Genomic DNA, 14,552 nt, shown 5'->3' on the forward strand with positions numbered 1-14,552 from the left:
CTTTGGTTTAAAATAAGATACATCATAAAAACCAATAGGTCCAGAACTCTAAATATACTATATACTGATAGTATATAATAATATACTAATTGGATAATAGACCTCACCTCCTCGGCACACAGGACAGTTATTACTTTTTTGAGGGTGGAACTGGCTTCCTTGCCCTCAGCTTTCAGCTCTGCCAGGGTCTTCTCCAGGAATGAAAGTTTTCCCTCCAAATTCTGACAAAAACATTAGGCTATTTGACTCACACAGCTCAGCTCATGGATGGAAGATATTTGATTAAAAAAAATATATATATATATATTAGTGCTGTCAATCAATTTAAAAGAACAAATTAATCACATTTTTTCTTAAATTAGTCACGATTAATCCCACCTAACATTAATTTTTTTTTAAAATATACTTTTATATTGTAATAATTTCACATTCAATCTTAAAATTAATGTATATGACTTATAACTTCGCTATGGTGAAGTTGGAGTACATGTCCGAATAGTCTCCTGTTTGATGTGGTCATAAAGACGTTCTGCATCTAAATAAATGCAATTCTTTTCAAGATAAAAGAGACAGAAGCAGCAGTTGTGAGTGGGGTGGCCAACCTTAGCTCCACCCCGCGTTAATTGAGTTAAATATTTTTAACGCGTTAAACAGCAAAATTAATCGCATGCTTTAAAGTGTTAATTTTCACAGCACTAATATATATATACATATATATATATAGAATGCTTTATTGTTTTAATTTTTTAAGGTGTTATTTTTATATACATATATATATATATATATTGATAACAACCGGCTGGATGTTACATACAGTACATATATACATATATATATATATATATTACATGGCCCTGTATATATACACATACACACACAAAGACTTACTCTAAGCAGTGTTGCTTCATTCTCCAACCCATTGTCCTTTTTATCTACGAGAGCAAGGACATCCTGAAAGATAAAATATGACCTGCTCTATTAACTGTACTGTATCTGAATAAAATTATAAATTATAAATTACTAATTATAAAATACCTTGACAAGCTCTGGAACTTGGTAGGACTCCAGAATGTTCCTGATTCCTCTGAAGATGTTCAGCGAGATGCTAATATTCTGAAAGCAGAGAAATTATTAACACAAAGTAACTACTCAACAAGAAAAATAAAGATTTACCTGAACTTTTTTCATGCTCATGAAGTAGTTTCAAAATGGTCTTTAGTTTTGCTTCAGAGCTTCTGTATGAATGTATGTTTATATTTTGATCACAAATGTATTTTGAATAATGTTACATTTGATAGCAAATAATCAAAACTGTGGATGCAGTATTAAACATTTCTTGTTCTTTGTGTTCTTTTTAGGCGTATTTTCACAATTTTTTGTTTTTTGTGTTATTTTTTGGAAATTTTTTATGAGTATTAGGTTAGAATGTAACTGTTGAAATATTACAGTTTTCTATTTGAATATATTTTAAAATGTAATTTATTCCTGTGATACAAAAAAGCTGAATTTTCAGCATCATTTCTCCAGTTTTCTTTGTAACATGATCCTCAGAAATCATTCTAATATGCTTGTTTGTTTGTTTTTTGCTGCTTAATATTTTTGTAAATTGTGATATATTTTTTCTCTGGATTTATTGATGTTCAAAAGAATAGCATTTATGTAAAAACGAAATCTTTTATAACATCATAAATGTCTGTACTGTCACTTATGTTCAATTTAATGCTTACTTGCTGAATAGAAGTATTAATTTCCTTTTCCAAAAAAAACAAAAAAACAACAACACCTCATTGACCCCAAATTTTTGAACAACAGTTTACAAATGTTTTTGTTTGATCATAAAGCACTATGAACAGCCACCTACTGGGGTCCTAGACAGACTCATTTAACAGGCAGATTGAACTGTTGATGACACTTTGCTTGAGTGTTTGCAAACGTACCATGTTCTTGAGCAGGCCAAAATACTCCCTAATCTGCTCTTCTTTGGAGTGCACCTCCGTCTCGTTCATGGAATCAATCAGGTTGTAAAGGAAGTAGGCCACATTTTCTACAAAAAATGAAAGAACCACCAATTTGAATCTTTGTGCTTTCTATAAATACACTAATAGAGTCATATAAAACCACAAAGCGAGCTTCTGTTGGAACAGAACAACAAAAATATTGCAATCCAGCAAATAAGCTCTTAAACCTTTTGTGTGTGTTATGCTGACACAGGCAGCTTTGCTGCAGACTTGACTGAAGTATGTTTTAACAAGTGGCTGGCAGCTGACAGCCTCACACACACATCTGCGTTGTGCACAGTGATGGGATGAGACAGAGAGACCATCTCCATCGCTCCCACTTGCTCGGACACCAGCGCAGAGGCCAGCTCCAGTGCAGCGAGACGACAAACACTCGCAGGAGCTGTTAACTCAGCGCAGAGTCAGCAAGCAGACAGCTCTCACATAAACATGCACACAGCTACTATTCAGACTGCATCAGACACACACACTCAATGCAAAGTACAGCTGTCAGGATAAACTCCATCACTGCCAGTGGCCCTACAGACCTCACACACAAACCAGCTCAGAGGACATATAGGCATTGAGATTTTCTAGTGCAATATTTCCCAACCAACATAAGAGCTGGTATTATACTGGCTATCAGCTAGGATTATCATGAATATTATGTAAATTAAAAAAGAAAATACATCAAATGAAAAAAAAAATATAAAAAAATATATATTTTAGTATGCCATTTTTCTAAATAATATCATTTTATGAAAGGGGGGATAGGGATTTTTTCCCTCCCTTTTCACAAATTTTCATTTAAAAAAAAAAATTAAATACAGAAACAGGCAAATACAGAATGTTCAAGGGTGGGAAAAAAAAGGGCAAACAAGCAACATACCAGAAGTTTCAGGGTCAGCACTATTTAACCGAGGGTCTTTACAGAGAAGCTCTGTGATCTGTAACAGCAGATGAAAGGGTCACTTTAACAAAGGTTCTTTTCATTTGTTTTCCATCATCTTTCTTAAAATCTCTTGGTTTCACTCTTACCTTTGCCATAAGCTCCACATTGTGAAACCTGTAGGGGGCAGTACAGGATCAGAGATGAGAAACATTCAGAAAAGGACAAAAACATTTCTAGTACAACTTTCAAACAAAGTATTTCAGCCAAAGAGTCATTTCAAAATCAAGTACATATTTGGTGTGACCTTGGCTTCATTTGACCAGTTGGAACATAGCAGGGTTCTCACACTTTTGGCCAATGAATCTCAATGATTTCTTTCCATGATTTTTTTCCAGTCACCCATTATTACTGATAAAATATTTTTTGTTACAATAATTACATACAGACTGCACTTAAAGAGTGAACAATATGTTTTATAGCTGAGAATAACTAGAAAATAATTATATAAAATGTTTTTTACTAAAATACAAATATGTTTTATAGCTGAGAATAACTAGAAAATAATTATATAAAATGTTTTTTACTAAAATACATTTTCTACAGGATTCTTTGAATTTTGAATTAACATTTATAAATGACTGCTTTGAAACTGCATCTCACTTTTGATCGATGTAATACAGCCAAAGCTGAATAAAAATGAACACAAACTGACCTAAATTTCTTATTATTTTTTGAACTGTGCAGCATTTTTTTTTTTTTTTTTTTTTCCTAAAATAGTAAGAGCCTCAGTTTGGTCACAGAATATTTGTAACATTACCAAATGTCACTGTCACATCATACACCTTGTCCTGACAGAACACACTAACAAAAATCCACAAATGCACATACACATACAGTCCGACAGCACACTAACAAATCAAGATGCAGTGCTGGTAGGGAGTGTTGAAGGCGGACAGCAGGGAGGTGAGGAAGGAAAGATTATTACAAGAACAGATCGCTAAGGAGACAGGGCCCCGACAACCCCCTTCTACCTTCTGACAACCCCAATTACAAACCTGACATCCATCGCTGCCGGTAACCTCCCTGCTCCGCTTTCACATCTAAATGCTTTGCTAAATACAGAGGACAGCAGCATCTGCTGCCCTATGGCCTCTGTGCTCAAATCAGAGTTAAAAACAGTGCTGGTCCTTAACTATTGTGCATGATGGGACTGATTTTAGAGTGCACTAAGTGATAGCATAAGAAAATGACGTGATAAATGAAATACCATGACAGGTTTATGAGTATGTGAGAGGAATGAGGTGACCATCTGGGGGGAATTAGGCAAAAAATAAACACTGCCAGCCAGGCGTATGGCTAAAATGCCCATGTGAGTCCTTGCATCTCTCCATCAGTGGCAGTCGGGATAGTTAAGAGTCTTTCAGCATCGGACAGAGAGGCATCAGAAGCAAAGCAACAAAGAAGACAAACTCTATTTGCATTCTTCCCATGCTGTAATTGGGCTAGAGATGACTGCGTCCTTATGCATGAGGTGACGAATGAGTGGCTGTCTAGCCAAAAGGCAGAAGATTCTACTAGCACGCACACACACACACACACACAAGAGTTTGTTTCATTACTTACCCTCTGAATCCAGAGATCAGACTGGCTCTGAAAGCACTGAGGTCAATGTTTGGAAGAGCAGGTGAAGACACTGCAAGAGTGTGAATGTGATGAATGTCATGACAGCAGAAACATTTCAGACATTTAACCTCTTTAATTATTATTATTTTCTTTTTTAAACATCGTAACTAAAGCTCTTTTTCTTAGTCAGCTGCATGTTGACTCATTATGGATTTAGACATTTTGGCCAACTTTCTGGGTTAAAAAAGGTATTTCCAGTACTAAAATCCCTTTTGAATTCAGATTAAACAAATAACAATTAAGTCTAATCTTGAAGAAAAAATAAAAAAGAGAGACAGCAGGGGGCACATCTGTGAAGGGGAAAAGGTACCATCCATAATTCAACATTATCTGTCCCTATTCACTTTAGTCAGATGATAAGCTTCACTTCCATGCTTCATTTTGCATATATAATTTTAATTTTACTATATATATATATATATATAAAATACTTTTTTCACTCTCTAATCACTTAAAAGGCATAGAGGGCATGTAGCTGCTTGGTAGAGCGCAAGTTTGAGTGGCTATGTATGTGAAGTCCTTATGGACGGCAATTAGTCTCCAAGTGATGAGCACTATCATACAGGGTACATCTAAAGGGTACATCTCTCCACAGAGTTGTGTCTGTGAGAGAACATGAGAATATATAATATACAGACATGAGAATGACAGGCAGAGAGTGGTTGAGAGGAAGGAAATTAAGTTAATGTTCATGAAAGCTAATGCTTACTCAGAGAGAACAGCCCTGCGAGGTTTCCACGTGATGCTTCTGTTCGTAATTCTGCCGCAATCAAAATATTGGCGTCCACGTCAATACCTGCCTCCTGCAATTATCAACCCAAGTCAGAAAGGGTTTCAGAACGCTCACATAAAACAACAAGAAAGCACATATATCCAGTACAATTACCTTAAGAGAAGTGCGGGCACTGTCCACTGACGGGAAGGACGGCAGGATATAGATACTAAACGTATCAATGTCTGATGCGACCCCCAGTTCTTGCATGGCTCTCAGAGCTTGCAGAGTACCTGAAAGGAAACAAAAAGTGATTTAGTCAAACGTGTACCTTAAAATGTCATTCTTGTCATACAAAAGTTGCATCTACACCAAAGTTCAAAGATGGATGACTGGACGTATATGGAGCCAAATAGGGCCCTCAAGTTCTCATGAAACTTTAATGGACAAATATGACCTTGTCATACATGCGTTAAGCCAAGGACAAAAAGAGAAAACCTGCTTTTAACTCCATCCAATATGACTATATAATAATAATAGCACATTTATAATAGTAGATTTATAATAATAATAATAATAATAATAATAATAATAGTAATTAGTAGTAGTAAGTTTGTTTTTTTTTTATCAATATAAAATTAAAACAAAGCATCAGCGAATTCTGCATTTTTTTCCCCCTTGAATTTATGCAATTCATGTGGTTCATACTTCTCAACTTGGACAATACAGACGCAAAAATAAAAAAATAAAGAAACATCCCACCATCAGCCCTGTTCATTCAGTCCATCCAATTCAAGCAATGACTCAGCGTTAAATATTTGAACCATGATTTCTGGTTAAAATAATAATAATAATAATAATAAGATTCCTTCCTTTTATGTGGAAAAGAAATAAGCAAAAACATCTTTTCATAAGTACAAGAATAATGCTACACTGGTTCTGGGATTTTTTATTTTTTTTTAAACCAGCAATATGATTTAAAGCCCAAGGCTGTTTACAATTCACTGAGCCAGGTCTTAAATTGAAAGCATTAATAAACAAATGAAATAAAATACTCAGATAATTAAAATGATCACTTCAGTCTTCCAGTGGCATGGCCTGGAGGAACACCTCCTTCAGGCAGAGGATTGAGGCCTGTACCCGGCTCTCCAGCAGGGCCCTTCACTCCTGCCTAAAGCACCACATGCATATGGAATAGTCTCTCGACTTATTCGGGCAAACGTTTGTGTGTGTGTGTGTGTGTGTGTGTGTGTGTGGGAACACGTGAACCAGCGATTTGTGTTCTGTTTACTCTTCACCTTGGTCCTTAGCACTCTGTATCGCAAAGCTCAGAGGACACCTACATTCCTGAATAAAAGATAAGAGCTGCTTTTATCTGCCATTAAAACCTGCATCTGGCACCAGGAGCGGCTGGCAACCGGTGAGTGAAAGCATTAGCCAGGTAAAGCACCTGGAGGCTCCATCCATCCATCCCTTCTCTACATTTCATTCTCATCTGTGCATCTTTCTCCATTCATCCTATCGTGCAACTCAGTAGCTCTTTGCTTTCAAGCAAACGTAAACAGTCGTCCAGACCCTCTCTTCTCAATGGAGCCTGAGAGCCGTCTGTCTATTCATTCTTTTATTTTTATGAGAGCAGCACACCTGTTTACTGTTAAATAATCCATTGATCCATTTGTCAGCCGTAAAAGTTGGCTCAGACAGCGCTGGCCGATAGGTAGTTTGTGAATGGGGATAGAAATTGGATATCCAGTCACATCACCCGCCAATTCAAGATTTATCGCAATTCAGAAAGTGTGTGAGAGGGCTTTTATGGAACAAATCTGGTTCAATGAATGCACAATAGTCAGATGCCTATATGGTCAAAAGACAAACAGCACACGTATTAGCTTTTGAAACACAACTATAGTGTTATTACTATGCATTATCTGGCAACAGAATGTGCAAGAACATGGCAAAGCCATTGCAGGTTGAGTCTTCCTAGTTTTATGTAATCCATAAAGAAAAATGTGTCAGTTCAAGTTCAAGTAAGCTCCAGAAAAAAAGATGATATGAAGTAATAAAGAGGAACTAAACGGCAAGATCACTTCCCACCTCTAGCCCTTGAGATGTTTCCCCTCAGAAGGATATTAAAGTTGATGCAAGCCCTAAAGTGGCTTTCTGCAGGTTTAAAAGAACCCAGCATCCAATGCAAGCGGATGACAAAAAGACTTTTCAGAATGTGAGTAGTGCAAACAGTGTTTAAGATGCTGATGTAAAAAGCCTGATGTGTATGAGGGACTAAAGCAATCTTCTCGCGCCATGTCACAAGCAATGAGCTGCACTGCTTCTTGAATCTGACAAGCACCGCTTGCTTGCGGCTGCCGAAACAAAGCTAGCATATGCTTTTTCAAACTCGCTTGCCCAAATCCACACCTCATCAAAATGCAAACTTTTCCCCCTCTCCGCACTTGTGAACGGGTGGACGGAAAACCGGTGGGTGGAAAGGGGGATGGGCGTCTGCCCGCTGGTGACACCTGTGGACAGAATGTGACATGGCGCTAAATATTTCATGGCCATGCACAGCGGCGCGCGTAATTGAAAGTGAATTCCCTCAGAGCGCTCGCATTTACATGAGACCCAGTCACTACAAATTCTGTCATGTAACCTTCACGTAGTGCAGACTTCAACACTGAGCAAACAAAAAAGCTGTACAGGGACAGAAAGGTGAGAGCAGTCCTGCATGTTTCATGAAGGTTATTGGTTTAAAAAAAGGAAAAGAAATGTTTTTATACTCGCTGTTGCAGTTTCAGCAGGATTTACCTGCACATGCTCTTTTGTCAGAACATTTATTTGTAAGTCTGGAACAGATAAACTGAAAATTTTAATATTCAACATCTTAATTGACTTTTTTATTTTTTATTAAGGTGTCAGAGAGTCAATTTTTCTTATTCCACAGCTAAATAAATATATAGTTTACTCTTAACTTTTCACATTCCAGTTCTATCCCGATGGATAATCCCAAAACCTGGATAATTTCTCCTTGTTGAACATGAATAGGAAATTCATCAGATTATGGAACTAAAAGTTCAGAAGAGTGTTTAAGAACGAGGCTGGAAGCTCAGAACTCACCAGAAATGTTCTTCTCTTTCTGGTAATGAGTAAACAGGGGCCAGAAGTAATGAGGTCTGAGAGGCAAGCCCTCCTCCTTCATCCTTCTCATGAGCTCAACAGCCATACCTAAAATGATAAAGCATATTTCACAAATTGAGCTGTGCAATCATCAGCTAAACTAAAAATGTAGAGAAAGACATCTTAAAACCAGGCCAGAAATTTTTAACACAGGATTATTCTAAGTTATTATGTTTCAAAATTTCAAAACCCTGTGTTATCTTTCTTATTAGGTTAATATCTTTTAATATTATTATAACAGCATCAATGGCTATTTTCACATCAATAAAGTATTAAAAAAAATAGACAAATAAGCTTGAACAGACTAAGCTTGAATTAAAAGCCTGGGGTTTGAAAAGACAATAACTGAGGATTAAGTGTTGTTTTTGAACTTTAAATCATCATTGTACTCACCGGTCTTTTTGGCTTCCAGGGCGCACTGAAGGGTAAACTGCAGTGGCGATGAGTGCAGACCTGAATCTTTTAGATCTTTGCAAAACCTAACTATGTTCTCCGCTGACTGCAAGCACACAAACACCCAATTTAGCATAGCACTAATAACATTAAGTCAAAATGTTATTCAACATACAGGTACACTTAGTATACACTTGTAAAAATGTTTACCTTGTCCATATTGACGCAATGGCGGAGAAAGAAGTTTCCCAGGTCTGGGGAGTCACTGGTCTGCGACTCTGCCAGCAGGCCGGTGAAGCTCTTCAGCACAGAAAACGCAGTCTCTTCATGTCCGTGGGTAATCAGACTCAAGCAGAGGTTCATAGCATCTGAGGAAATAAAAACAAAAGGATGGGTCGGTATCAAAATAAAAGACTATATCAATTATTGGTAACTTTCTCAAAATCTCATTACTTCTCACTGCATCAATACTGTATGTATCCCATTTCTCTAATTGGCCTGGGTTCATATTTAAAACCCTTAAAATGGAATACTGCTTAGGATTAATTACTTCTCACTGCATCAATACTGTATGTATCACTTTTGTTTAGTGCTTAGGGGAAAATTCAAAGCTAATGGTTCCATATTCCTTCCTCTTCTGTGACATGACACTGCTGTCAGCAGACGCACCTGGCACATATCCTCTCTCGTGACGCATGTGCTCCACAATCTCGGGCACATACTGCTGATGGCCAGCCTTAGTCAGACTAAAGACAACCTGCATCAAATCTCTGTCCATCAGATGGATATCTGCATTCTCCACCGTCTCTAGAGTCTAGAGGAGACAAAATATAAGATACGAAAGAGCTACATTATTGGCTAAAAACAAATACAAATAACAAGAAAATCAATTTCTGTATTTTAGCTCTTGATTATGTTATGGTTCTTAAAAATAAAAATAAAAATTGAAATGTGCACACAACTGTTCACTTTTTTTATTTAAGAAATTAATACTTTTATTCAAGCAAGGACTCATTAGATTCATCAAAAGTGACAGTAAAGACACTTACAATGTTACAAAAGATTTCCGTTTTAAATAAATGCTGTTTTTGTACTTTCCATTTATCAAAGAGTCCTAAAAAAATGTATCTCAGTTTCCACAAAAATATTATGCAGAACAACTATTTTCGATTTTTAATAAATGTGTTTTTTGTACTTTCCGTTTATGTATGTTAGAGTGATTTCTGAAGGATCATGTGACACTGAAGACTGGAGTAATGATGCTGAAAACTCAGCTTTGCAATCCCCATGAAAGGAATTCAAATGATCATATTTTAAATGCTAACAACATTTCATAATTGTACTGTTTTTACTGTTTTCATTTTAATAAAATCAGTTTTAGTTACATAAAAAATTAAATAAATACAGCCATAGAAAAATGTACATTATACACAGCATTCTCTTAATCAGTCCATTTCATCTCCCATAATCTGACCTGTTTGATTTTGGCAATATCGCCTTTCTCAGCATAGGAGGAGAGGAGAGACAGGTATGTGTCTGGGCCCGGCTCAATCCCTGCACCTTTCATGACTGAGAAGATGCCTTCAGCACTGTCCATATCCCTGCACAAACACAAGTCACTAAACACATAGGTACCAATCACACAGAAGCAGCACCAAATCAACCGCACGGTCCACTCACCCTGCGCGGGCATGGCCTGTCACTAGGGAGTTGAACACAGCTTCTGTGATGGGCAGGTCTTTGCTCTTCAAAAAGCCCAGGATTGTACTGAGAAGTTGTGATATAAGCATCGTTACTTTCTTCTTGTGACAGCCAAGCAAATAATTTTACATAATTCACACCATAAGGGTAAAGTAATTTGAAGAAAATGTGACTTCAGCAAAAATCACAACTCACCTTGCACCTTCAATGTCGCCAACTTCACAGTAGGCTGCAATAAGTCTCTGATAGGTCACCTAGATAGTCACAATATATTATAAATGTGCATAAACATTGTATCCAATTAAATTTTCTTAGCTATCATCAGTGATAAGACAATATATCTATATAGCACCACTGTTTGTTGCATCTTGGTCACTCTCACAGTCTAATGCTGTGTCAATAGATTTTTTTGTAGTGATTTTTTCATTTAATTTCAGCATTTTTTCTGTCCTTGAAACGGCAATGGAACACAAGTAACAACAGATCTTTAATTCCGTGCTGCAATGTTCATCCATATTGATATTGTTCATCCATACGCATTTGAGCATTCAAATAATTTTTTCAGTTTAACACGTTCAAAATATTTAACGTAATTAATGCAGCAGCTAGCTCCACCCCACTCACAACTGCTGCTTTTGTCTCTTTTTTTCTTGACAAGAACTGCATTTATTTAGATGACTTTTGATATCGTTATTCAATTTCTGTATATTTCTTACTTGCTGAAGAGCACAGGTAAATATGAAATTTATTATAATGGGTTTATGTGAAGATTTTTATGTTCACTTAAATTAAAAGTTGTTAAAATTGATAGATTTTTCAATTATACTGTAATCTTGAATGGATTTAGTCAATGGTTAAATATTAGGGGAAAAAACTATTTCATGGAGACATCAGTAGTATTGGTATCAGTGATACGCGCCTTCAGTCATAAAAATACGGCATTAAACAAATATTAAAAATATACTGTTTTTGTTGTTTCTACATTAATTTTAAGTTTGAATGTGAAATTATTGAATTATAAAAGTATATTTAAAAACTTTAACATTAAGTGGGATTAATTGGGATCAAAAAAAGTGATAAATTAGTTTTTTATTTTATATATATATATATATATATATATATATATATATATATATATATATATATATATATATATATATATATATATATATATATATTTTTTTTTTTTTTTTTTTTTTTTTTTTTTCTATCAACATTTCTTGTTACCAAAAAATAAATGTGGATTAAACACTGTTTAATTATACTCACCCTGTTTGGCTGAACATTAGCAGCTTCCATTTTAGCAAGGAAGTCAGTTGGAGAGAATCTGAACTCATTCTGCAAGTACGTCTTGAGCAGGGCATTGTAATGGCTCACATCATAGGTGGCGCCTGCAGTGAACAGCAATATATAAGTTAAAACCAGATTTAGAAGTACAACAAGTAACTGTTCAATGGTCTCTATGCATACCAAGTTCTTGAAGCTTATCCCAGATCAGTTGTGACAGCTCTATGCGCTCAGCTAGGGGAACCTCAGGAAGCAGAGAGCCACAGCTTCTCAGCATCAACAGGGCTTGATTTCCACTTGGATATCCTATTGGAAGTCATTTCCGAATTGAGATGACATGCATGGGATGTATTTATGGAAATGGATCCAGGAAAGATCCTTAAACAAATAGACAAGTACCTGTTCTGCAAATATCTTGGAAGATACGCAGCAGCAGTGTTTTGGTGACCCTGCCTGTCCTTCGGACTGAGCTGTCTAGTTTGGCCAGAGCCCAGTCAAACTGCTGAGCCTGCTTGGAGCGGACCACCACACTGGGCTCATCCTTCACCAGCCCCCTCTGCTCTGGGACAACACCATACTGACGACAGCTCAAACAGGGCAGCGCCGATGAGGACAAACTGCAAAACAAAAGTGTATATAAATCAGTACACATCAATGGCACTACAAGAAATGAAGAGGCTCACAGAAAAACAAGTCATGCCATTAATGGGCCTCCTTGACAAAAAGATTAAATTGTGTCCATATATTATAAGATAATATTACAATTGTTTTAATAATGTGCAAGATGATATTATCAATTGTGTCACTCACTTTGCAAAAGCCAAACAAAAGCACACATTGAAAGTCCATACATTCTCAGTTTTAAACAGTCTCATAGTATTATTTATTATGCAATAGTAATTACAGTGTGAATACATTTGTTATCTTTAGCTGCATTAAATAGACTCTTTGGATTTACCTAAATGGCACTGCAAATGCAGCTTTTGTGCTGCCTCTGCTTTGCAAAGATGGATTTTGTTGATAATGTTTCATTTGACTGGTAAGAGACAGTCCTACAGTGTTTTAGTATAGTAAAATGTATTGATTAAATACAAGAATTTGAAATTATGACACGTATTTAAGTTTAAAAAAAGACATAAAATAGTAAGAATGCACCTGGAAATTGATTTATGGGGAAAAGTATCAGCACTTATTGAAAAATAAAATTTCTGTCACTGCTGTGTACCAACCACCACATAGAATATGAAGAACATATGTGAAAAAAATTGAATAACCAAGATTAAAAAAAACTAAAATGAATAAAATGTTGGCCAATACGATGTGCAGTATTCTGAGACTGCTCAAAACGACCTTGGCATGTTGACCTTTGACTTTTGGCACATGTTAACACACAGTTTACTGAAAGACTATTATTAGCCTAAAACAACTATACACAACAAAACCCTACTGTATTATACGTATATACATATTTATTATCATTATAGGCTTTTTAGTTGGATTAATGGTTATGTATTTAGATTAAGGCTTTAATACTACTACATTGTTTCCAAAAATGCTGATTGAAAAATAATCTGACTAAAAAAAAAATATATAAGCATTACAAAGAAGTTGAAAGAAAGGTGTAATGGTTACATTCATATATTCTGCAGTGATGTTCGTGGGTCACACAAGAAAGCCACATCTCTCTCATATAACGCCATTATATGAACAAATTAATATATTTAGATCTGTTCTTTAAAATGTGGTTAAATAACCTGCATACAGCACGTGATCAAAGTGTTATAACCGCTCAGTACGGTTACAGGAGCGATCACCTCTCAATGACAACTGCAAGACCTACACACGCATGGCACAGAGTCATGCTGCGCTATACCTGTTTACATTTAACCGTCCCGGGACTGTTTGGCGGACACAAAGCCCTACATGTGAAGTCCCGACCGCTCCGCTGTAAAGACGACCAGCTGCCGGTGCATGTCTGGTGTTTCCTGTGACCTGAAGCAATGAAGCCGGAGAGCATTTGAGGAACCGGGCTGATCTTAAGAGCGCAGCCATGTTTCGCCTGTAGAGACAGAAGAGCGAAGGACATCCGCACCACGTGACAGGCCAGAGCGCAACGGACGAGACCATTGTATTCATTACTGCGGGGATTCAGTACCCTACCCTCACGTGCGTTATTCTTCACGTCATTTACTCAGATGTACTTGTTCAGATATTTGCAAAAATTCTTGCGTGTACAAAACATCCCGTCATAAATAAATAATTCCATATTAAAGATGTTGTTCACTTTATTATAGAAACATGTTCATATTATTGATTTTTTTATCTTTATTATTTGAATATGTTATATTTTTTTTTTTTTATTTTTATTTTTTTAGCCTATATGTTTTTGTTTAGTTTTAGTTTACAATAACAACTCTGCTGTCAAAATAAACCTGACAGAAAATAATTTCTGAGCTGTGACTTCAACATTTTACAATCTAACGTGTCGCATAAAATACACAATAGTCATTTTTACAAAATTTTGCAATATATTCCTGATCTTGTTTAATGACTATAATGACTGTACCCAGTTCTATTTGTATTGTCCTTATGAGAAATCAAAATTAATTTCAGTTTCAGAAATGCATGTGTTGGATTAATCTTGCCATGTGTTTTTAGCTTGATGAGAGACACACTGTTTACCAGCATACTGGAGCTGGAAGCTGATTGGTGGCAG

The 14,552-nt window shown here is 36.2% G+C and overlaps 1 protein-coding gene across 1 annotated transcript in view; it reads right to left on the minus strand.

Moving 5' to 3' along the window:
• LOC109079124 (leucine-rich PPR motif-containing protein, mitochondrial-like) overlaps positions 1 to 13,935 on the minus strand; it is a 49,942-nt gene extending 36,007 nt beyond the window's left edge. Inside the window, exons 1-20 of the mRNA XM_042768805.1 lie at positions 13,710 to 13,935; positions 12,236 to 12,453; positions 12,020 to 12,142; positions 11,819 to 11,940; positions 10,745 to 10,803; positions 10,529 to 10,615; positions 10,323 to 10,449; positions 9,518 to 9,662; positions 9,059 to 9,216; positions 8,849 to 8,954; positions 8,396 to 8,503; positions 5,459 to 5,577; positions 5,282 to 5,375; positions 4,513 to 4,582; positions 3,036 to 3,063; positions 2,887 to 2,944; positions 1,938 to 2,044; positions 1,036 to 1,113; positions 889 to 951; positions 108 to 221 (exon numbers count right to left, since the gene is read on the minus strand). Of these exons, the coding sequence (XP_042624739.1) occupies positions 108 to 221; positions 889 to 951; positions 1,036 to 1,113; positions 1,938 to 2,044; positions 2,887 to 2,944; positions 3,036 to 3,063; positions 4,513 to 4,582; positions 5,282 to 5,375; positions 5,459 to 5,577; positions 8,396 to 8,503; positions 8,849 to 8,954; positions 9,059 to 9,216; positions 9,518 to 9,662; positions 10,323 to 10,449; positions 10,529 to 10,615; positions 10,745 to 10,803; positions 11,819 to 11,940; positions 12,020 to 12,142; positions 12,236 to 12,453; positions 13,710 to 13,888 (2,163 nt within the window). The 5' untranslated portion in view covers positions 13,889 to 13,935. The remainder of the gene's footprint in view (positions 1 to 107; positions 222 to 888; positions 952 to 1,035; positions 1,114 to 1,937; positions 2,045 to 2,886; positions 2,945 to 3,035; positions 3,064 to 4,512; positions 4,583 to 5,281; positions 5,376 to 5,458; positions 5,578 to 8,395; positions 8,504 to 8,848; positions 8,955 to 9,058; positions 9,217 to 9,517; positions 9,663 to 10,322; positions 10,450 to 10,528; positions 10,616 to 10,744; positions 10,804 to 11,818; positions 11,941 to 12,019; positions 12,143 to 12,235; positions 12,454 to 13,709) is intronic.
• Positions 13,936 to 14,552: the final 617 nt, after the last annotated feature.

Source organism: Cyprinus carpio, chromosome A13 (genome assembly GCF_018340385.1).
Source record: "Cyprinus carpio isolate SPL01 chromosome A13, ASM1834038v1, whole genome shotgun sequence".
Classification (NCBI taxonomy): Eukaryota; Metazoa; Chordata; class Actinopteri; order Cypriniformes; family Cyprinidae; genus Cyprinus; species Cyprinus carpio.